Genomic DNA, 23,114 nt, shown 5'->3' on the forward strand with positions numbered 1-23,114 from the left:
TCCTCACGTGGAACTCGGCGTGGTTCTTCGCTTCTGCTTCCCTGCATTCCTGTGTTCCCCCCACGCTGGAGGATCCTGGCTTCCAGCTGCTGTGCCATGAGCAGCAGGAGCACTGAAGCACTCGAGTTGTACTTTGTGAGCTGGGAGAAGAGCCTGCATCCCCAGCTGTGAGCTCTGACGGTGGTTTAGTGGCTGCAGGCTGCGTTCAATAGGGATTGTCTTCATCTCAGAGCAGCTGCCTCCGTCCCGTGACTGCCATGCAGTCTTTAGAGGCCTCCCTTCGAGCTGCAGAGCTCCCACCCCGAGGTGGCACAAAGCCTTCAGCAGCGTGCAAAGCCTCGCTTTGTGACACCGTGCAACCGATCTGAGATGGATCGCTGGCACAGCAGCATCTCCTCCCCTCCCCAGCGCCGTTTCAGGTTCGCTGTCACCTTGCCCTACTCCCGCAGAGCTGCTCTCCACCTCTCCATCAGCCACTGCTGATTCTCCTTGCTCTTTTCCTGCGGGACAGCAATGGCAAAGCACAGGGAACCAACTTCTGCTCGTCGTTGCTGAGGGCGGTTTTGGTTTTCATCGCTCGCACCCTGCGCTGCTCCTCGCTCAGCTGCACGAAGCAAAGTGCAGCAGATCGAGTTGTGGCAAGGGAGTGCGAAACACAGGTCTGAGAGGGGGGTGAGCAGGGCCAATCAGTGCAACCGAAATCAAATGTGAATAAATGAAGTTCGAAACTAAACAAAACAAACAAAAAATAATAACGCGTTCTGGGTTTTTTTTTCACTGCTGTTTTTTAAATAGGAATTTGAAGTCCTCTGTGCTTGTCTGTTTGCTAGGAGCAGTTTGAGACACTGTTACTGTTTTGAAATGCATGCATGTTACGAGATGAGTCTCCAAGCAGAGAAAAATAAAATCAAAACTTTGTGTACGTGTTGTTCTTCCTTGCTGGCCTCTTCAGCGCGTTCTGCTGCCCAGCTGGTGTTGCAGGGGATGTTTGGTCATCTTCAGTGCTGGATTAACCACAACTGGAGCAGAGCTTTAACCACAGCTAGAGCAGAGCTCTGTGCTCCCAAGGCCTGGTTCTGCCATGTGCTGCACGTGAGAACCACTCAGAGCTGGCAGGAGGAGATGCTGCTGATGCTCACATACAGGTGGACTGAGGAAGATGAGCAGAGGTGGCTTAGAGATAAGCTCTGCTGCTGTGTGAAACCCGAGCTCCTTCTGCTAGCTTTACAGAGAAGAACTGAATCCCGCTGTTAGGGCTCAAGCAAAGGAAAGTTCACTACAATGGAGAGCTTTATTTTAAAAAATTTGCACATAATCTGAGCTGAGAGACACAGGAACAGCTGTGCTGGGTTAGTCCATGCGTGCCTTCAGAGTCCGGGTGGTGATCTTGTCTTTTTCACTAAAGAGGGAGACAGAGAAAACTATTAGCAAATCAGTGTTAAACACTGATCATCATTTTCTTCACAAGGTGCAGTGTGCAATGCAGAATCGTGTAAGGTGGCTGTCAGAGCTCAGCAACCTCCCTCCTCCTGCCGCTGTGTCCCAGGGGAGCTGAACAGGCTCAGTCAGCAGCAATGCTTGGGAACAGTGCTGGGCAGCAGCAGCACAAGCAAAATAAGCTGCATCTGATGAGAGTCTGACTGCAGTCAGAAAGCTAACCCTGCATCCTGCTGTGGCAGAGTGTTCTCTTGCTCAGTGCTGCTTCCACTGAAGGGATCATGCTGCCAAACACCGATGGGAATGCTGTGAGAGAATCCACACGCAGTGAGAGTTGAACTCTAGAGTTAACTGCTGCAGTTGTAGCAACAGCAAGCATACATGGGAAATAACTAAAAACTACTTAGTAATGCTTTCTGCTCTAAGAGTAGAAAGGGAACAAGACTGGAGACAGCTGGGAAGCCAATCCCACAACTGATTTTAGCCCCCAGGCTGGGAAACTCTACCTGTGTTCAGAAGGGAAAGAAAGCAGCACTCACATTATGTGCACTACTACCCCCATGCCAGACAGGGCATCTCTGTCCACTGCATTCAACATGGCCTGCGAGATCGTTTCAAAGAGGTGATCGGGTTCCTGAAGAAGAGAAGCTGTTTTAGTTGGTCTAAGAACTGGACGTCGAGTCACCAGATTTTGTCAACACCCCCAAAACACCATCGAGATGCCGCTGTGAGCCTTTATTCTCCCGACTCATCCAAGGACAGAGCTGCTCAGCCAACCTTCTCCCTGCTTCCCCAGCTAACAGCAGGAGGCAGAACCCCAGGATCCAGGCAGAACCCGCTTGCCTCACTCACCATATCGGGCTCCCAGAGGGACTCACACATGCCATACATCTGCTCTGAGCAGGTGCCGCTGACCACAAAGTCCTCAGTTATCATGGGGCAGCCAATCAGGTCCAGGGAGCAGATGAAAGGTTCGTGTGTTATGGGGTCCAGGCCAGCGATGACCGGTTCTGTGTAATAAGGTCCAAACCTGGGAAGAAAAACAGAGTTCAAAACAGTCCGACCACCTGGAAGAGGTTTCCAGTCACATGTGAATGTCCATACAAGGAAAATATCCCACGGGCACTTCTGGTGGTGGACCTTTCAGATTGATCTAGAAGCATCCCCCAGCTGTTTTAACGTGGCAAAGTGAATAAAATTTTACTGCTAAGTGGAGTATTTTAACAAAATTCATTGTTATCTGGCAAGGAATCTGAAGATAACATTGTCAATAAATGAACGTTTCCTTTTCCCATGTCAAAACAAGCCTTTATAAGGAGCCTTCCTCAGCCTCCCAGCTCTCTAGAATCAGACAAACTCCATCAGCTGCACCCTTTGCCAACACACAAACAGCACTCAGTAGTTTGAGTTACCGTCTCTCGTAGAGCAGATTGGAAACCATGCTCATAAAAGTCTGCGGTTTGATCTGCCTCCCTTCCTTCAGCTCGTAGAGGTTCAGCCTGAACTTCAGCCTCTGGGCTCTGCAAGAAGAGAGGACCATCAGTGTTAAGGCCCAAGCAGGTTCCTTTTGCTTTCGTCTTCACCAGGCCTGAGCTGCTCACAGAGATACCAGCTGCTCCCAATGCGTGCCTGAGGCAGGCAGGAACCCCAGGTGCAATTCCCTTTTATACTTGAAGTTATTCATCCCTAGCAGCAACGAGGTCTTAAATCGCACGCTGTTTTACTTTTAAAATAAAGAATCCACTCCTGTATGGCAAACATAAGCAGGAGTTTTATAAACACAAGTAATCAAAAATCAGGGAAGCATTCCAGCACATACGTGTGAGGTCAGAAGTGAGCACAGCGTGAACCAAACTCGACTCTTTCAATTTGTCTCAGAACAACCCAAAAAAACCCTGTGAAGGGAGACCAGAGGGGTGCTGGTACCACTTGTTACGCTCCTCAATTTATGCACGTGGCACAGGCTACCATTGGTGTCCATGCAAATAAACCTCTCCCAGGCTCAGCCTTGGGGACACGCAGCTGGGACAGCACCACTTACACCGTCTGCACGTCCGTGGCCAGACCTGCCAGCCCAATGTACAGCCTTTCTCCCATAGGGAAAATCTTCTGGAAGTCTGTGGTGACCATCTGTGCCTGGATCCCAAAGCGACGGTCGGCAGCGATGGCCACGCAGTTCTTCCCCCTCATGGCCATCACGGCCCCACCGTTATATGACATAATCGACTGCAAGAGAAGGCAGCAGGTACAGCAGGGGGGCACAGCCCCACACATCCCATCTCCCAGCCTCACAGGGACCTCTCAACTCCCCTCCCAGCCTCCCCCAACCTTCTCCCCCTTCCCTCCCCCCAGTCCTGCTCCCCCCCCAGTCCCACAGGGACCATTCAACCCTGCCTCCCCGTCTCTCCCACCCTCTCCTCCCCCCATCTCCCAGTCCCACAGGGAACCCCCCGACCCCTTCCCCCAACCCCTTTCCCCCCTTCTCCTCCCCCCCCCCCCCCCCCATCTCCCAGCCCCCTAGGGATCACCCAGCCCTGCCCCGCACCCCAGTTCTGGCTAAGAAGCGGCTGCGTCCCCCCCCCCCCAGCTCCCACCGGCGGCTTCTCGCTTAGCCGGGGCTCCGCAGGCCCCGGTCCCAACCCCGATGTGCCCCGGCCCGGCACTCACCATGATGCCGGCTGTACAGACAAACCCTGCGCCGCTGCTCCGCTTTCGGCCTCGGCCTCAACCCCGCCGCTCCGCTGTCCCGCCCCTCTCCTCCTCCCATTGGCCACCGCCGCGCTCTTCCGGTCAATCCGCCGCTCGCTATTGGTGGACTGTCCCGCTGGGAGGCAGAGCCTGACTGGCTGCTACCATAGAGGAGGAGGAAGGGAGGAAAATGAAGAGTCATAGCGAGCGGGGCATGCCGGGACGGCGGCGGACCGCGGGGCGGACTGGGGGCGGATGCTCCGCTGGGTGTGCATGTAGGGCTTGCACGGCTTGGGGGCATCGCACAGCTGGGTGTGCATACCGGGCATTGCACAGATAGATGGACATGCATGCGGGACATTGCACAGCTGGGCAGTACCATAACCAACAAGGGGGGGGAGGGGGGGGGTGCACAAAAGTTCCGGTTTCCTCCAATCCCTGGCGCTGCTGGAGCAGTGCGGGCTGATGGAGCAGTGCAGCAGAGTCTCCCAGCGGCTCAGCGCTGGAGGGGACTAGAATTCGATGTTTCAGTTCAGGAAGTGATGTTGTGCCAAAGGGACAGAGATCCACGTGTTTGGAAACGCTCTCAAAACGCACAGCAGATCACCCGCCTGGTTTCAATGAACCCCCACAGCCCCCCGCAGCGCCTGTCCCAAAACTGAGCCCTGCAGGCTCAGCCCATCCCACGGCCGTTGGATTTTTAAAGACTTTTCCATTGTAAAAGGTTTCTTGTGGGAATGAAGTCTGGCAGGAACTGAGGAGAGGAGCACCAAAGCCAGGCGGAAATGAAAGGCAGATTGTGGCTGAGCTCAGAGCTTCCGCAGCCCCCCCGCATGGTTCAGGGCAGCGATCCCCCTGGTTACCACTGCCCTTCACCTTCCAGCCAGACCTGAAGGGCAGCATTGATCCCATCCCCACCCATCCTATCCCCATCCCATTTCTATCCCTTTTCCCATCTCAAATCATTTCTCTCCCGTCCCCACTCCAACCCCAAACACAACCTCATTCCTATCCCTATCCCATCCCATCCCATCCCATCCCATCCCATCCCCGTCCCCATCCCATCTCTATCCCTTTTCCCATCTCACCCCATCTCCATCCCATCCCCACTCCAATCTCAACTTCAACCTCTTTCCTATCCGCATCCTGTCCCATCCCACCCCCTGTTCTTATTGCCCGAGGTTCTGTGCTGGGAACAGCAGGGAGCTCCTGGCACTGCCTCACACTCCGCAGTAAAACACGAACTTCATTATTGCTGGTATGAAAACAAAACCGGGACAAGTCAGGAACATTAATAGATTTTGCAGCTTTGTGGCATCTATTTTACAAAGGCTTTGGAAAAGAGGAGGAATTCAACAGCGCAGATTTTGGATCCCTTTCAACTTTTGTTTTCCCAGCGAAATGCAGACCCGGCGCAGAGAGCTGCGGGCCTGCAGGGATCGCGTTGGATTGGATTCGGGTCGGGGAAGAGGTAAAAAAAAAAAAAACAAAAAACAAAAAGGAAAATGCACGCAGCGAGGGTAAAAGAGGCGACTCGTCCCTGGGTGGGCTCGAACCACCAACCTTTCGGTTAACAGCCGAACGCGCTAACCGATTGCGCCACAGAGACCGCGTTGAGAGCTTCGCTGCAGCCGCTGCCCTGAGTGGTGCGGTGCCGGCGCGGGGGGTGCGGGGCCTCCCGCTCTGTCCTCTATTCCTTTTTTCTTTACATTTATTTCCCTTTTTCCCTTTCCCTGCCTTTGTAACCCTCTCCTTTTCCTTTTTCTCCCCTATTCCTTTTCTTTCCACCCTTTTTTCCTTTCCCCCACCCCCCCCCTTTTTTTTTTTTCCCCTTTCTCTCCCCCTTTTCCCTTTATTTTTTCCCCCTCCTGTTTGCTCCCCATCCTTCCCCCGAACCACGAGCACCACGCACGGCCCGTGGTACCGCGGGGGGGTGAAGAGGGCAGGTCCCGGTGAGTGGTGCCGCCGCGGGGGGGTCCCGGATCTCCGTGGGGCCACAACGGGGGAGGATGGGGGGAAAGGGGGGCCGCAATCTCTGCCCCTCACTCCCCTCCTCCGTAACACCCCCAAAGGAATGAGGTCACGTGAGGGGGGGGGGGCGGGGCCTGGCGGCGGCTGGAGGAGGGAAAAAATTAAAAAAAAAAAAAAAAAAAAGAGGAAAAAAAATTAAAGGGGAAAAAAAAAAAGGAGGAGGAAGGGAGGGAAGGGGAAAAAAAAAAAAAGAAAGAAACGGGAGAAAGAAAGAAAAAAAGAAAAAAAGAAAAGGGAAAAAGAAAAAAAAAAAAAAAAAAGGGCTCCGGCCGCAGCGCCGAGTCGAGCCACGCCGAGCCGGGCAGCGCCAGCAGGTACGGACCGGACCCCCCCGCGCCCCCCCCCGCCCTTTTCTCTCCGCGTTCAAAGATGGCCGATGGCCGCCTTGTGCCGTGACCCCCCCACGGGCGCGGGGCGTGGGGCGCTGACAGCTCCACGGGGAGGGAGGGGGGGGGGGAGCGGCCTCGGTACAAAGGGTGGCGGGCATCTGGGGGGGCAACAGCCCCCATTGGGTCGGGGGGTGACACGGCGGGGGGGTGGAGGGGGGGTTGGATGCGATCCGTTCAACGCGCGTGTCGGCGTCCCGGCGCAGCGTCACCCACCGGCGGGGACACACGAGGGGCTCCGGGGGGGGTCCGGCCGGGAGGGGGGGGTCGTTTCACCGCGTGCCCCGTCCCGGTACGGAGCGGTGACTTTGAGACGCCCTTCCCCCCCCCCCCCCTTCACTCCCCCCTCCGCCAACACAACGCGTTGCAGATTTTAGGGAGGGGGGATCCGGGACAGAACCCCCCCGGCTGGCGGTCAGCCGCTGCGTGACACCCAGGGGGGAGTCGAGCTGCGGAACCGGTTTGTGCCGGTGGTTCTGTGTCCCCCCCCCCCATTTCCCCCCCCTTCCTCGGGAGACCCGCAGTCCCCAGCGACTCGGCGAGCTCCTGCTTGGGGGTTTTGCCGGGGGGGGGGGCGGCGAGCAGGAGCAGCCCGTGGGGAAATACAGCGCGGGGAGGGGGCGGCTGCGGTGGGGGTGGGGAGGGGAGGGGGGGGTCCGCGTCGTGTGCGCGCTCACAGCTCCATCACACGCCCCATAGGCGCCCCGTGCACACCCACTTGTGCACCCACAGTCGTGCACGCACCCCCCCGTGCGCACCCCGCTCTGCTTTCCACGAGCGCAGCGCTTTGCTGCCCGCATCCTCGCCCTTTGCGTGGCGCAGCTCAGGGCTGCTCGGAGTGGGGGGTTGCCATGGAAACCATAAAACTGCGGTGATTTCGGGCCGTGGCTGCGCCGTCCCACCGTGAAGGCGGCGCGGATGGAGCGGGCAACGCTTGTGGTGCTGGGGGGCATCCGTCTGCTCACAGCCATCCGTGCACACCTCTCTGTGCCCACCCGTCCATGCACACCCACCCCTCAATGCACAGCACTTTGTGCACGCCCTTCTGTGCAAACTCATCCGTGCACACTCCTCTGTGCACACCCCTTGCACACCCGTTGCACACAGGTGCCCACAGTGCCCAGCTGCAGGCTCCAGAGTTTCTATAGAAACCGAGAGAGGCGAATGGAGGCTGAAGTGCCTCTTCCATCTAACAAAACCAAAGCACATTCGTGCACTCCTGTGTGTGTGTGCACGTGTGCGTGTGCAGCCCGGGCAGCTGCAGGCAGAGGGGCGCTGGGGATATAGCCGGGGAGGAGGGAGAACGGGGGGGGGGGGGGGGGGGGTGCGTGGGGCTGTGCGGGGCAGTGCGTGGGGGGTGCGGGCGCTGCCCACCGTGCGGCCCCGGGGAGGTAGAAGGGTCCCGGTTTGGCACCGATCGTGTCGTCCCTCCCCCCTCCTCCCCAACCAGGGCGGAGCTGTTGCAACATGCACAGGACCACCCGGATAAAGATCACCGAGCTGAACCCGCACCTGATGTGCGCGCTGTGCGGGGGGTATTTCATCGACGCCGCCACCATCGTGGAGTGCCTGCACTCGTGTGAGTTGGGGCGGGTGCCCCACGCCGTGCGGTTGTCGTGGAGCGGAGAGGGGGGATGGGGGGATGATGATGATGATGATGATGGGGGGGGGAAGGACGCGGGGTGCTGCCCGGCTCAATGGGGCGCTGCGTCTCTCCCCGCAGTCTGCAAAACCTGCATCGTGCGTTACCTGGAGGCCAACAAGTACTGCCCCATGTGCGACGCCCAGGTGCACAAAACCAGACCCCTCCTCAGCATCAGGTGAGTGAGTGGTGTGCTGGGATATCTCGCTGGTTGACCCCCACGGCCGGGGGGGGGGCGTGGAAGGGGAAGGGGGGATGTGGGAGAGGTGTGGGGAGATGAGGTGAGGTGGGATGGGATGGGGAGAGGTGGGATAAGGGGAGAAGTGCCGCTCCCAGCGCCGTTTCTCGTTTCTCTTCCTCTCAGGTCAGACAGAACGCTGCAGGACGTGGTGTACAAATTGGTCCCGGGACTGTTCACAGGTGCGGGTCGGCGCTGCGGGACCCCCGGCCGTGCCCTCCCCTCCTCCCGCCCTCCTCTCCTTTCATCCCCCTCTCTTACAGATGAGATGAAGCGTCGCCGCGACTTCTACGCCGCGTACCCCGTGGCCGAGGGTGAGTGCCGGCCCATGGGGGCCCCTTCCCCCCACCTACGCGACCCCCGGCTCAGATCCCTCCCCTTTTCCCCCCCGTGCCCACCAGTGTCCAACGGCTCCAACGAGGACCGCGGGGAGGTTCCGCAGCGCGACGGGACGCAGCCGACGGAGGACGGCATCGTCAGTCTGTCCATTGAGTTCTACGAAGGAGCCAGGTAGCGCTGGGCGAGGACGCGGGGTGGGGGTCGGGAAGGGGATGTGGGGCGGGGAGCATCCAGGGCCCATCGCAGGGCTCAGCCCCACAGCCCCAGCAGCAGCGCTCGGTGTCGGAGATGCAGCGCTGCGTGCGTGGAGCTCGGCGAGAGGCCCGAGGTGTCCCCCCCTCCCAGTGCCCACCCCGGAAGGTTCCCACGGGGGCTGCGTTTTCCTTCAGCTTTGTCCCCTCTTTGTTTTCCTGCCCCCCTAGAGAAGAGAAAAAAGGGACCATCGAGAATGGAGATCTGGAGAAGGAGAAGGTGAGGCGGGAGGGGACACACCGGGGAGGGGGTGTGGGGCTGCCCCGGCTGCAGGGGGGGCTCAGCAGCACTCATCCCTCAGAGGAACGCGGTGCGGTTCCTGCGCTGCCCCGCGGCCATGACCGTGATGCACCTGGCCAAGTTCCTGCGCAATAAGATGGACGTGCCCAGCAAGTACCAGGTGAGCACCCTGCGGTCCCCTCCCCCCTGCCCTCGGCTTTGCCCGTTCCGCCGCCCCCTGATGCTGTCCTCGGCACCAGGTGGAGGTCCTCTATGGAGATGAGCCCCTGAGGGAGTATTACACACTGATGGACATCGCCTACATCTACCCTTGGAGGAGGGTGAGGAGGGGGATGCGGGGTGTGTGGGCTACGGGGTGCACAGCGCATGGGATGTGGGGTGAGTGGTGCATAGGGGGCGCAGGACGTGAGGTGTATGGCATGCATAAGATGCAGGGTGCGTGGGGCACAGAGTATGGGGTGTGCAGGGGGTGCACAGGCTGGTGGTGCACAGAGGGCATCAGACGCGGGGTGCACAGGACGTGGGGTGCATGGGATGTCGGGTGCAAAGGTCATGGGGTGCATGAGATGCAGGGTGCATGGGATGCGTGGGGTGTGGGGTGCACGGTGCACAGGGGGCATAGAACATGAGGTGCATGGGGTGCAGGGGGTGCACAAGATGCAAGGAGCACGGGGTGCACGGGGTGCAGGGGGTGCAGGAGGTGCACGGTGCACAGGGGACACAGGACATGAGGTGCATGGGATGCACGGGGTGCAGGGTGTGCAGGGTGTGCAGGGTGTGCAGGGTGTGTAGGGTGTGTAGGGTGTGTAGGGTGTGTAGGGTGTGTAGAGTGCAAGGAGCACAGAGTGCAGCAAGGCGTGCAGGGCATGTGGAGCACAGGGTGTCCAAAGTGCACGGGGTGCAGGTTGTATGGAGCACGGGGTGTGCGGGGCGCACAGGGTGCAGCGCTCTGCCCATCTCCCCCCGCAGAACGGCCCTCTGCCTCTCAAATACCGCGTCCAGCCGACCTGCAAGCGCCTGAAGCTGCCTCAGCCGCCCACCTCCGAGTGCACCAACACCAGCGGCGCCTCCGAATGCGAATCGCTCAGCGACAAAGCGCACAGCCCCGCCACGCTGCCCCGCACTCCTCCCTCCCTTCCCAGCCCCGGCACTCCGCCCCACGGCTCTCCCAGCCCCACAGCCGCCGCCGCTCCCCACGGCGCTTCGAACTGCCCCCCTTTGCCCCCCTCCCGCTGCCGCAAAGCCGCGGCTCACGGCCCCGCGGGGTCCGCGCTGACCTAACGGGGGGAGGGGGGGGACGGCCGCGTTGGTTTTGTATAGCTCTATATATTATATATATGTGCATCTATAAAGAGAGACGTGTACAGAGGGAGGTGCAGATTGTACGCGCGTGTTTTACGGGTGGGTTTAGAGTGCAGGTGAGGCGCAGAGGGGAGCTTGGGTGCTTTCAAATAGTTTCGGTTTCGTTGTTTCACGCTGCAGTTGTGCGAGCTGGGCGCTGCCCCACACATCCTTTCCCCCCCCCCTCCGACCCCCGCTCCCCAGTAGGATGATTCACTTCCCATCTCCGTGTTGGATTGTTGGATACAGACCAAACACAAACCGCAGTTCCTTTCAGCCCGGGCTGCCTCTCACCCCCGCTCTCCGGTCTCTGGGGTGCGTCGGTGGGCTCACGGTTTGCTTTAGGATTGCTTTCTTCAAGCGCTGCTCCTGGGGTTTCACTGCAGCCCCCACTCCTGCACCGCGATGCTGCAGCCCCCCTCCCCCCCCCCCCCCAGTGTGTTTTTTCCCCTCTGCGCTCCAAACCACGCAGCTCCGTGTGCTCGCATCCCACCTGCCGCCACATCCCATCATATATTTGCAACATCCCATACAGTTATCAGGCAAACATTCGCATTACGCCCCAGCTCAGGAAGCGCAATAAATGCCGCTCAGCCCCACGCAGACCCCGGGACCCACCGCAATCACAGGGGCTGCGTCCCTACGGGGTGCCCGGCCGGGTTGCGGTCACGGAGGTGAGGAGGGAGCCCAGCAACGGAGCTCAGCGCCGGGCTCCTCTCCCCGCCTCCCACAGCCGTAGGTGGCTGCCGTCGCACCGGGGGGGGCTGCGGCTCCGTTTGCAGCCGCACAGCCACACTTTCTCGTCCGCCTCCGCCGTGAAACGCAGCGGAACGCTGTCCGGAGCCGAGGTGCGGTGCGTGCCGTCGCAGAACGGCTGAGAAGCAAAAAGAGACGCGGTTCTGCGAGAGGAAAACTGCGGGACCCCGCACCCATCCCGCAACCCTTCCGGCCCGGCCCGCGGCCGCACACCTGCGCCCTGCTGTGCCCGCACGAACACCACGCGTATTTCTTTCCCTGCTTCAGCTCCACGCGGTACGGAAACGCGATGCGGGGGAAGAGCGCAGCCCTCAGCCGGGCCGCCAGCGCGGCCGCCCCGCGCCGCACCGCCGCCATCCCGCAGCGCCCGGAACGGCCGGAACTTCGGATCTGCCGCGTCACAGCGGCCGCCCCGCCTCCTCCTCTCCTTTTTCTCTCTTTTTTTCCTCCTTTTTCTCTCTTTTTTTCCTCCTTTTTCTCTCTTTTTACCCCTTATTTTTCTCTCTTTTTTTTTCCTTCTTTTTTTCTCTTTTTACCCCTTATTTTTCCCTCTTTTTTTTCCCCTTCATTTTCTCTTTATTTCCCTTCTTTTTTTTCCCTCTTTTTTCCCTTCTTTTTCTTTTTTCCCTTCTTTTTTTTCCTCTTTTTTTTCCTTCTTTTCCTCTTCTTCCTTCCCCCCCCCCCTTTATTTTCTTTTTTATCTTTTTCTTTCTTTTCTTTTCCTTTTTCCTTTCTCTTTTTCCCTTTCTTTTTTTTCCCTTTACTTCTTTTTCCCATTTATTTATTTATTTTAATTTCTTTTCTTTTTTCTTTTTTTTCCTTTTCTTCTTTTTCTTTTATTTCATTTTTTCATCTTTTTTTTTTCTCCTTCCCCCACCCTTTTTTCCTCCTTTTTTTTTCCCTCTTCCTTTTCCCCATTTTTTTTCTTCTTCATCTTTTTTCTTCTCCCCCTCCCTTTTTTTTTTCTTTCTTCTTTTTCTTTTCTTTTTCACGTCTTTCATCTTTTTTTTTCCCCCCATTTTTTCCCCCATTTTCTTCTTTTTCTTCTTTTCCTTTTCTTTCCCTTTTCTCCTCCCCCTTCCTTTTTCTTTTCCTTTTCTTATCCCATCTTTCCCTTCCCTTTCCCCTTTCCCTTCTCCAGCTGTTCCCAAACCTCCTTGCTGTCCCTCCAACTTTCCTGCCTGGAAAACAGGAGACAAGAGGACACCTGTGAGCTGTGCATTCAGGCCTGCTGCTGGAAAGCTGCTGCTTCACCCATTCAAGCAACTGCACTGCAACGCCGAGGGCACCAGCAAGCAGCAGAGCAATGCAAGCCGCTCACCTGGGCTGCAAGGACTGCTGCACTGGAGGAGCCCAGCTTCGGTGTCCTTGCACAACTGCAAAGCCCTTCTCGCCCCCTGCACGGGGTGCTGCGTGCTGTGCAGCAGCTCTGCAGACAAACGGGGCAACGAGAGCTTTTGTGCCACCCCCAAAGTGTTGCTGTGTCCCCACGGGCTGAGCCTGAGACCCTTCCGGCTTTGGGGATCTGGGGCTGTGAGCAGCTGCACCCCCCTCAGGTGCATTAACGACGCCTCCCACGTTCATATTAATATTATTTATTATAATAAAGAACAGTCAAGCAGCGTGAAAAAAATATATCTTAGCTACATTACCTTAAATTGCCAAAAATATACACATTTTTCCTCTTTTATTTAATTAAAAAAAAAAACAAAACCGAAACAGAACAAAACAAAAGAAAGACACATGCAACGTACTAAATGAGACATTAGCATCAAAATGGGTAAAGAAACGTACCCCAGTGCAACTGAAACACAGCTCATCTTTAGCTTTTCTTTTCCTTCCTCCTCCTCCTCCTCTCTTCACAGCCATACGGGTGCTCGCTGCTGACCCCCTCCCGGTGCCCAAAGGGACCTCAGGGTGCAGGAGGGGCCTTGAGAGGGGCTGGCACCTCAGCAAGAGCCCCGAGGAATGTGTAAGTGCTTTATCTGCGGGGCTCTCACCTGCCCTACGAGCCTCTCCTGACCCCCACGGCTTCCCGCTGGCGCTCAGCATCGGGGTGCTGAGCCACGGATCCAAGCAGGGCTTTGATTTGCTGATCAGAGCCACGCCGTTGGAACCCATGGAGCCCTTTCCTTCCCTGCTCCCCTCCTGCTCCCGGGTCTTTCCCTGCAGAGCTGGGACGTGGCTCTGCTCTGCAGCCCTGCATGCGCCCGGGGAAGCGGGTCAGCAGGTGGCACCTCCCCATAGGGGCCTCCCAGTGAAAAAAAAAAACAAACAAAAAAGAAAAAGAAGCATCGTCAGAATTGAATCAGAGCCCCAGGTGAGCACAGCAGCAGCAGGCAGAGCTCAGAGCTGCTGGCGGACCCCCAGCCCCAATGGATGCAACGGGGAGGAGGTGCTCAGAGCTGGGGCTGCGCTGCAGGGACCACGAGGAGGGGGAGCTTTTTTGTCCTCGGGTTCGATTTTTCCTTGTTAGCTGCCATCCCCATCCTTCCGATAGCTTCCTAACCTTGTTAAAACGTCAGCTTTTCTGCATGAAAAGAATTGAAATGCAAACGGTGTACAACGTATTTCTGAGCAGACGGCTGCGTGCTGCCCAGTTTGCAGAACGGCAGATCAGAATGGAGCTTCTCCCTCTGGTCTTTAGCTTTATCCAACCCTCGGGGTGATCATTTCCCAAACAGCAAGCAACAAACCAAACCAAAAAAGAAAAAGAAAAAAAAGAAGAAGAAGAAGAAAGACATCACGGATGAGATCTGCCCACCACCAGCCTTCTATTCCCATCAGCACAGACCCACTGCTGACAAATTCGAATAGTGCAAACCAGTTAGGGGCAGTGGGAATGTGCTGAAAAAGATTCAGGTCTGCCCACGTGTTGCATTTTAAGACCCTCGGAGCTTCTGCTTGATGGAGTTTTTATCCCTGTCCCCCACCTCCCCCCCAACCAGGAGAACTGGGAAGAGGAAAAGGAGGAGCACGTCTACGTTTGACGTAATGCTCCCCACCTTCAGAGCAGCCCCACCTGCCCCGCCGTCCATCTGTGACATCCGGGCTCAGAAGCAGAAGCTCCTCGCTGAGGTTCTGGACTGTGAGACGGAGTTAAGGTCAAAAGGTGGAAGAGAACAAAGGGTCCAATGCCCCAACGTGGAGCTCTAACGACGCCCTGCTGCTTGGAGATCCCCTCTCTCAGTGCCTAAGACACATGGAAGAAAGAACGCCGTTCCTTGGGGTTGGTTTTTTGTTGGTTTGGTTGGTTGGTTTTTTTTTTTGCCAGACTGGAACGATTTGTGGTGGGGAAAGGATGCACCACGACTGGGGCTGTCTTTTCCATGCACGCACATTTCTGTTGCCCAGCTGAGGCTTGGGATGTAAGAGCCAGATTCAACGCGCCTTCAGGAGATGGCTGAGATGGGGCAACACCGACCACAGCCCCTTTCTGCAAGCTGAACGTCGGGCTTTGGACATCTTAGAAGGAAAGAGAGGCAGCACGAGGAGCAGGAATGTGCTTTTCACGCCCCAAGCACAGCACTGACCCACCAGCAGCTGCGTGGCCGTGTCCTTTACAGCAGCAGCAGCTTGCAGCTCTCCAAACACCACTCCTCACCCATCGCTCCACCACCCGTGTCCTTCAGGCTGGGGCTGCATCCAGCTGAGGTGTAAAGGGCATCGTGTGACGGCTCCCAAGAGCATCCCAAGGGCCCAGCAGGCGAGAAATCACAGCTGTGGAACTTCTTCACCTCCCCAGCGGGAAGGAGCAGACCACGCAGGTACCACCACAGCATCCCCAGGTGGGTCCCATCCAGCGCTGCCTCCGAGGGCACCTCCACGTCCCCCTGCACTGCACACCAGTGTCCTCAGCAGGGGGTGCCCCCCCCTCCACCAAGCTCTCAGCTGAGGATTGCTCCGTGCTCTCAGTGCACACACAGAACACGCTCCTGTGCTCACAGCAGTTGGTGGCACGCGGTGTTAACTCTCCTCTACTCTGTCTGGAAACACGGCTTCACTCTGAGCACGTGGGGCACGGAGCAGCGTGGCAAAGCTGCCCCCCACCTTTGCTCCTCCCGATAGCAGGGCTTGGTCGGAGACGGACTGTCTTCCAAAGCACCTCTTGGCATTGCCCAGCAGCAGGAAATGCTTCTCGGAAGCCTTGTGCTCATTGCTCTAACAGTACCAAAGCTGCTGACTGTGGAAAGCCACATTCCCCCTGGCTGAGAGGAGTTGGCTGCTGGTTTGTTCAGGGTGAGAGGGAGCTTAGCCCTTGTCTTGGGTAAGAGGAGCTCCCTTTTCATTCATGTTCTTTAAAACAAAACAAAACAAAACAGAAAGAGAAACGCAGAGGAGACAGGTATCAGTACCGGAGGGGCAGAAACAGAGAGCTCTGCTGTGCTGCCAAGCTGGCCCTGCTCACTGCCACCTCTCAGGCTCCACCGAGAGCAACAGACACACCAGGGAGCCCTAGGCTTCCCCTCTGCCTGCTCCTAAGCGTCTCCAACCAGGGCTGGACCTTCTGGATACAAACACAGGCCAGGGGAGGGATGGAGGAATCGCAAAAGTATCGCCCCATCCCTCGATGCTGGTGTCGCAGTACAAGGATGCTTTACAGAGAGGCTGCAGACCTCTCCTCTCGGGTGCAAGACTCCTTTCTAAACCCTGGGTCTCAGCACGCAGTCACCTCTGCGTTCCGTCACGAGGGCTGGCACTGCAAAGGGCACTCTACCCGTCCACGTCTCAGGAAGGGTGCCCTGGGAGCCTCTGTGCCCACCTACAGCCCTGCCTTGGGCCTACAGAAGTCCTTGGAGGTCTGTCAGGACGTGACAGTGGCTACTCAGAAGGGCACAAAGCCAGCGGAGCGCCCCTGCTCTGCTGCCCACGTGGTGCCCTGGTTTCCCCCACGTTAAGTGCGGCGCACGGCGCCCGGCGCCCGGCACCAGGAGCTCAGTGGGGTTTAGGGGAGCGCTAGCAGCATACGCACCGTTCCTTTTGGGGTGTTGCCATCAGCCTGCAGGTTGAGAAACGGGTTAGTCTGTGCTGTGAGGACGGGAGGGATGCCTGTCCCCGAAGCCATGAGGCTGCTCCCAGGAGCGCTGAGCGGTGGGGTGGCCTGTGGTGGAGCCAGGAGGGCATTGCTAGGGTTGAGCTGCTGGGGGGAGAGGGAGGCCATGAGGGAGCTGCTGTTGGGGGGCTGCTGGGGGGCCGAGGTCATCGGGGCGCTGGTGCTGGAGTGCAGGAGGGGGGTGGAGGTGGCTGCCAGGAGGCTGCTCATGGATAGCTGGGATGAGCTCGTCATCTGCAGCCGCTGCAGCTCCCTCTTCTGCTGGATTTGCTGCATCATCTGGAACACCAGGGCCTGCTGCTCCTGCGGGGAAAGGTGAGCAGAGTCATCAAAGGAGGGACAAAAGGCTCGAGAAGGGGTGACACCTAAGGCAAAGAAGCCAGGAGCCTTATCAGCACGCTGTGGATGGGGATAAGGCCAAAATCCCCTTCATCACATCCCTACAGGTACAGAGAGGAACCATTTGTTTTATTCGTTAGCAGCCTGTGCTCATCGCCTCTCTGACCCTATCAGTTCCTGAAGTGTGGACACGCATATCCACTAAGTGCTTTCCAAATAACCAATCCATGGATTTTAAATCTGCTGCACTCCTTACCCTGGATATCTATGCTGGGTGCTGCTTCCCCTCCCAGCCCATTCTGCTGCTCCCCAGGGTGGATCTGAGTGAGCCAGGCTCTGGGGATGAGGACCACAGCACACCTGAGCCTGGAGGGATGCCCTGGCACCCAACTGAACTGCAGAAGTCACTATAGCAACCATCGACCAATGCGGCGCGCTGAGAGCTGACTTTGTTTCCATGCCCATAGGGATGCAGCTGATGACACGGTGACATCAGCCGCTGCAAAGAGAAGCCTTTGGGAATTTGTTTTTTCCCTGGTTATAAATAGCCTGACCCAGAAATCTGTGCAAAGCAGGGGGCCGAGTTCATGGGAGACATAAACGAGCAGAGCTTCATTGACGGGAGCTGTCAGCGCTCCTGTGTGACTGCATGGCAGCGAGGGGCAGCGTGGAGTGGCTGCAGGGTGAGCGAATGCAGCTCTCAAACACTCCAGGTTCTGTTCACCATCCGTCTGTGCAGCCTTCCCACGGCTGCCTGCTGCTGTTTCCCCCAGGAGGATGGGGTTGGACCCTCAGAGCAGCTGCCCAGCCCTCCTCCTGACCCCACATCCAGTTCTCCATGTCAGTGTGCCCAGGCACGGCTAGGCCTGCCTCGCAACTAAGCAGTTTGGTGCTTATCTCCTTCTACACTTGAGCAGTGTCCTTCAGCGAGTTCTTCCTCTCCTGTGAGCCTTGGTGTATCTGCAGCAGGAGCAGACACGGTTTGCATTCACTTGGCAGGAGGAGGTAACAGTGCTCCTGCTTTCACCTTGGCTTAGCTTTGCTGTGCTCTCACACCCTCGGGGTGTGGGAAACCCAGATGAAACTTTTTTCCTTTGTACAACAAAGCCCACACCCCCATCTGCCCCCTCCACACCTTCCTGCCTGCAGCTTTCCTCCTCGCTCCACCCGCAGCAGCACCAAGATGGGCAGAACGCACACGGCCGCAAGGGAGGCTCGGCTGCAGGAGGGAGCAACGCTTCCCATCCCAGCTCCAGGGCATTCCCCATTAAAAAGTTCATCAGACAGAAGGTGCCAGCAGGCACGCTTACCGGATTAAGCGGTTGAGAAGTCAGGAGCTGCTGGAGCTGCTGGAGCTGCTGCTCGTGTTGGTGCAAGACGTGCCGCTGCTGCTCTGTCAGGGGACTCAGGCTCGGCATGCTGCAAGGGAGCGGAGCGGCCAGCATCAGCACAGCCCGCCTTGGTCCTGCGTGTGCAAGGATCCCTCCCTCCCTCCCGGTGCTAAACCTCTGCTGGAAAGGGCCCGGCTGTCCCCGCGAGCTCCCCGTCCTCACCTGCTCAGGCTGGTGGAGAGCTGCAAGGTCGGAGGGCCGCTCGCCTGCGTCAGCGCGCTTGGAGGCTGGGCGGCCTGAGCTCCGTTCAGATTCCCCAGGATCCCGTTGATGGGCATCTGCTGACCTCCTGCCACGGTCCCCATCAGGCCGTCCACCATGGGCACCGTGGAGAGGCTGTGGCTGGCAGTGGTGCCACCCCCCAGCCCGCTGCCTGCCACCCTGGCCAGGCCATTCACCTGCTGCACCCCGGGAAGGGGTAGCGAGGCAGGACTCTGCTGCAGCATGGGCAGGGGTGGAGGAGTGCTGTGGAAGGACAGGGAAGAGCTGCTCCTGCTGGGGCAACCTGAATGAGGGTCCTGGGGGAGAAACGGACATAAGAGCATCGGACTGGGGCAGCTTGTGAAAGGTTGGCTCAGCTCTGGGGGGGATGGAGCTGGAGGTGGGAAGGGGGCTGTGAGTGCAAGTGCAGGCGTATGCTCAGAGAGGTCCCAGAACTCAGACGTGCTTTGCAGGATCTCTAACAGCGTGGCTGGAATAGCCTGGAAGCACTCTCACCTCTCGCCTGCAGGCTCAGCAACCCTCAGCACTGAGAATGAGCAACTCCAGAGAAAGAAGCCTGGTTTCTGGGCCTCGGCTACGAGGCTTTGTGAGCTGGACACCAAGTCAGAGCACTGGCACTGCACTGCTCTGCTCCCTCCCCAGTCCCTTCCCAGCTGGCTGGGGGACGTGTGACCCCCGTGTACCTCAGAGGAAGTGGAGAGCGAGTTCTCAATCCCAAAGCTGTTCTTGCAGGGGGGGCTCTTGCTGATGCTCAGGGAATCGTTGTTGCACACTATAAGGAGGAAAGAAGTGAGAACAGAGAGTCAGGGGTGGAGCCTGACGTTGCCACAGCAATGGCTCTGCCACCAGTGGCTGCAGTCACATAAATGGGTCAGATCCTCCCTGCCTCGACCCACCCCTGCCCACCCCAGGATTTCCTATAAGGGGGCACAGAGCGATGCTTCCCACCGCCCCTCACCGTTGCTGGGCAGGATGTAATGGGTTTGGCTGCCAGGCCCGTTGCTGCTGGTCACCACCGGGAAAGGGACAGAGAGCTGGACGTTGAGAAGCTGCAAACGTTCCTTCTTGGCTGTCAGCGTCATGATCTGCTCCTGGAGCCGCTGGTTCTCCTTCTGCAGCGAGTGCAGAGCTTTGAGCATCTCTACAACTGCAATGGAACGGAACAGGGGGAGGAGATGAGGGGACAGAGGGGAGAGGAGAAGGGGGAGCACACAGGGGTGCTGCAATTAGAGCACAGCGAGGGAAGGTCGGCCCCCAGAACGCAGCCCCACTGCCAGCTCCTCCCCACACTGCAGGTCAGTGCTTCATCCCCAGCCTGGCTCCGTTTTTTAAGGGCAAAACCCCCCCAAAACACATCCAAGGATCGCTCCTCCTGCAGCCCCATCCCCCCCCCCCCCCCCCAGTGACTCACTGTTAACGCCAGCTTCCCCATTGCCCTGCTTCTCCAGCAGCTGCTCGATGTTGGGGGTGGCCTGGGGGACATTTTCCAGCTGCCCGCTGCTGCTGCAGGACACCGTCTGGTCAAAGAGGGTCGGCAGGCTGCTGATGGGGGACCTGCGGGGAGGGGGGGGGGGCATGCAGTCAGAACCCCTCATCTGCACCGCGCTCCTCCCCTCCCTTCTCCCCGCAGCTCTTCCACACCCCTCCCAGCTCTGCTCTTCTCATCCCTTCTTCAGGAGCAGATCCCTCGTTTCTACCTGCCCAGCTGCCGGAGCGGCCCCACGCCTTCCCCAGGAGGAGGACACGAGCCTTCCTTCCCCACCCCGTCTCACCCACCCCCCCCTGCCCCCATCTCCTCCACGGCTCCCGGAGCACCCGAAGCTCACTCACATGGAAGAGAGACTCTCCTGGGGCGAAGTCCCTCGGCAGCCGAAACTGCAGTCCTCCAGGTCGGGCTCTGGATGGGGAGAAGCACAGAGAGGCACCCCGTTCATAAGCGCTCGGTGCTGCAGGTGCCCGCAGCCGGGCTGTCCCCGCTAGATGGGAGCACCGAGCAGCCCGGCCGAACCTTTGCGTCACGCAGCGCCCGCAAAGCCCCCGCCCCCGGGGGGAGGCGACGGAGGAGGGGCTGCGTGTCCCCGAGTGTCACCCAAGGAAGGTCACGGCTGGGTGCTGCCCGGCTGCCCGGGTAGAAGGAAGGCTGTGATCACCGAGCTGAGGATGCTCGCTTTGCTGAGGATGATTCGTGGGCACGGACACGCTCGGCTCTCTGAGCCTCCAGCATCCCTTCCCCAAACCAGCTGCGGTCCTCCAGCCTTTCCACATCATACAGGACGGCTCCCGTTGGAAGTGGCCTTAAAGATCATTTAGTTCCAACCCCTGCCCTAATCGGGCTCCCCTCAACCCTCCCCAGCTCAGGCTGCCTACAGCCCCTTCCTCAGTGATGGGGCACCCACAGCTCTCTGGCAGTCTGTTCCAGTGCCCCTCTCCCCTATGATGCTGCTGTGCTCGTGTGTGAGACATCTTCTATCCAAACAGTCACCGAGAACGAGGAGGATTTATCTGCTATTTGCAGCCCCTCAGCACATGCTAGTCTTGCTCTGGGCAACCCAGGTGTAGTGAGGGCAGCTCACCCCAACGCCTGGCTGCCCCTCCTCTTCCTCACACAAGAAGAGACGTTTCTCATGTGCAAGAATCCGGGAAGTCTCCCGCAGGGAGCACTGCAAAGCACTGTGATTTACACCACCATGCCCCGAGCGGGGCATTGGTTACCAGCAATACAAGAGCAAGGCTTGTAGGAATGAGAGCAGCCCTCAGCCCCTCGTCCATATGGTGGTGCTTTCTCAGCCACCAACTACACCTGGTCAGCCCACATGGGGAGAAGCCACTGCTCCCAGCCAGCAGCGATGTGCTGGTGGAAGGACACGTGGAAACAAGGCCAACAAGGCTGGATTTAGGGGATGCCAGAAGGCACGGAGCCTTCCTCAGCTCCTGGGAGCAGTCCCACCACAGCAGTTCATCTCAGTATCATTTTCACCCCTAAACCCTTCAGAACATATCCACATCCCATGGCATGCAGCTGTGCCACAACAGGTTTAACATGCAAGCAGACCAACACTCAGCCAAGCTCTGACTGTCTGCTTGTTGCTGTCTTGTTTTCTTGCAGCCGTGTCCATACATGTGATTCTGAAGCTCCACGCTCAGCTATCTCCTGGCCAACACCATTCTGTTGGCTGCAAGTCTGGGAGATAACTGAGTTATCAAACAGAGGCAGCCCCTTGCAGGGCAACAAGGATGAAAAAGAGGCTCTAAAACAGCCACGGGAGATAAATGCATTTGGGCTGTCATCGTGGTGAGGCAGGATCCAGGACAAGCAGTGGGTGGATGAACCAGACAGGAGCTGAGGGAGTGGGAAGATAGGAATCAGACTTTTTGCATTGCCAAAGGCACTCTGGTATCAACCTGCATCAGGGATAACAGTTTTTTCGGTTCCTCCATCTGTAAGACAGGATAACACCGTTTTCCTACATCACATTAAAGTTGTGAAGGACTCGAATATCAGGGCAATGAAAGCTATGTCTGCAGGGGATCTGTCTACACAGACACTCCCAGGAAAGGTAATCTGTATGAAAGACAAGGCAGGAACACTTAAAACGTCACAGCCACCTTGTTAACGACTTGGGATTAAAGCAGTCGTCACAGTTTTAAGTGAAAATGGCTGCAAAGGAGGTTTAATGCACGTTAATTAATCCCACTGGAAAAAAAAAAAAAGAGGGAAAAAAAAAAAAAAAGAAAGGAATTTGGCTTAATGGCCTCCGACCCGGAGGCTCCAGGCTCCTATTCTCTGCTGCAGCAGAGAGGAGATGGTGATAGAGAACCTTTAAAGGTGACAAACAACAGGAGCTGTTCTGAAGGCTGGCTGGAATCAGAAGGATCCCACTCAACCCAAAAGAGCAATTTTGGAGATGGAAACTGAGCAGGGACGGCTCTGCCTGCCTGCTTCATCTGTCATCGGCCGCAGGGCTGGAGCTGAAGCCGGGCTGCTCAGCCTCCGCGCCGCGCCTGAACCACAAGGCTGCTCCTGAAAGCCCATTTGCTTCCTCCTGCTGTCAGCACCTCACCACAATAACGGCCCAGAGAAGTGGCAGCCGGGTGCTCTCCTCTCTCTCGCTGATGGCCACGGGGGAGGAATAACTCTTGGAATCATCCCCTTCCCTCCTCCATTCCAGGTGAGCGCTCCTGGCTCGCAGCTCCTGCAGCCCTGACTCCACTGGTGTCAGCAGTGCGCTCATTGCACTTCCCATTGCACTCATGCAGACACAACACTGCCAGCAACACACAGAGACACGCAGACAACACACAGGCAACTTCCAGAGGCTCACACGTGAACACACGTGTTCCCTCGTGCTTTACATGCAGGCATGCACGCTGGTTAAGGCAAATAAGGGCACCGTGGATTAAGCAGAGAGCTCAGGGTGATCCCTACTGAGCTCTGTGCCATTCCGAGCCCTCGTTGCTCCACGTGATGCTGGGCAGAGCTTTACCTCCACGGGTCCAGCATCCAACATGCTGAGCTGCCAGCATTTCTGTGCTAAGCACGAGCGCTGCTAACTGCTTTTGCTGAACTACAGAGCAAACTGAAAGGCAGGCCGGTTCTGCTCGGAAAAAAGAAGGAAAAAAAAAGCCTTACGATGCTTCAAGTTTCCTGCTTATGAACCAGGCAGCTTTCCAAGAAAAATGGATTTGCCTTGGTGGGAAAAAATGAGCAGTTGTAAGCAATTCGGTGCTTGGCACGTTCGTGTTTGGAAGTGGAAAACAG

General features: G+C 57.6%; 4 protein-coding genes across 4 annotated transcripts in view; 1 reads left to right on the plus strand and 3 right to left on the minus strand.

The window, feature by feature from the left end:
• Positions 1-1,350: 1,350 nt before the first annotated feature.
• On the minus strand, positions 1,351-4,445 carry PSMB3 (proteasome 20S subunit beta 3; the record flags this gene model as incomplete). The annotated part of the gene is made up of 6 exons (XM_079547190.1): positions 1,351-1,399; positions 1,977-2,071; positions 2,290-2,467; positions 2,850-2,957; positions 3,479-3,663; positions 4,344-4,445. The coding sequence occupies 6 exons, from the start codon at positions 4,443-4,445 to the stop codon at positions 1,351-1,353; spliced, it is 717 nt and encodes a 238-aa protein (XP_079403316.1).
• Positions 4,446-8,009: 3,564 nt separating this feature from the next.
• Positions 8,010-10,534, plus strand: PCGF2 (polycomb group ring finger 2; the record flags this gene model as incomplete). The annotated part of the gene is made up of 9 exons (XM_079547122.1): positions 8,010-8,121; positions 8,266-8,362; positions 8,549-8,604; positions 8,686-8,736; positions 8,824-8,932; positions 9,184-9,232; positions 9,315-9,413; positions 9,493-9,573; positions 10,223-10,534. The coding sequence occupies 9 exons, from the start codon at positions 8,010-8,012 to the stop codon at positions 10,532-10,534; spliced, it is 966 nt and encodes a 321-aa protein (XP_079403248.1).
• A 566-nt stretch (positions 10,535-11,100) lies between these two features.
• Positions 11,101-11,707, minus strand: CISD3 (CDGSH iron sulfur domain 3; the record flags this gene model as incomplete). The annotated part of the gene is made up of 2 exons (XM_079547047.1): positions 11,101-11,468; positions 11,564-11,707. The coding sequence occupies 2 exons, from the start codon at positions 11,705-11,707 to the stop codon at positions 11,295-11,297; spliced, it is 318 nt and encodes a 105-aa protein (XP_079403173.1). The 3' UTR covers positions 11,101-11,294.
• A 3,894-nt stretch (positions 11,708-15,601) lies between these two features.
• MLLT6 (MLLT6, PHD finger containing) overlaps positions 15,602-23,114 on the minus strand; it is a gene marked incomplete at both ends in the record, with an annotated part of 34,595 nt that continues 27,082 nt past the window's right edge. The window contains 8 exons of the mRNA XM_079547050.1: positions 15,602-15,646; positions 16,323-16,706; positions 18,053-18,161; positions 18,296-18,651; positions 19,039-19,127; positions 19,314-19,502; positions 19,767-19,909; positions 20,186-20,252. Coding sequence (XP_079403176.1) covers positions 15,602-15,646; positions 16,323-16,706; positions 18,053-18,161; positions 18,296-18,651; positions 19,039-19,127; positions 19,314-19,502; positions 19,767-19,909; positions 20,186-20,252 — 1,382 coding nt within the window. The remainder of the gene's footprint in view (positions 15,647-16,322; positions 16,707-18,052; positions 18,162-18,295; positions 18,652-19,038; positions 19,128-19,313; positions 19,503-19,766; positions 19,910-20,185; positions 20,253-23,114) is intronic.

This window comes from Tetrao urogallus (genome assembly GCF_951394365.1).
Source record: "Tetrao urogallus genome assembly, chromosome: 26".
Classification (NCBI taxonomy): domain Eukaryota; kingdom Metazoa; phylum Chordata; class Aves; order Galliformes; family Phasianidae; genus Tetrao; species Tetrao urogallus.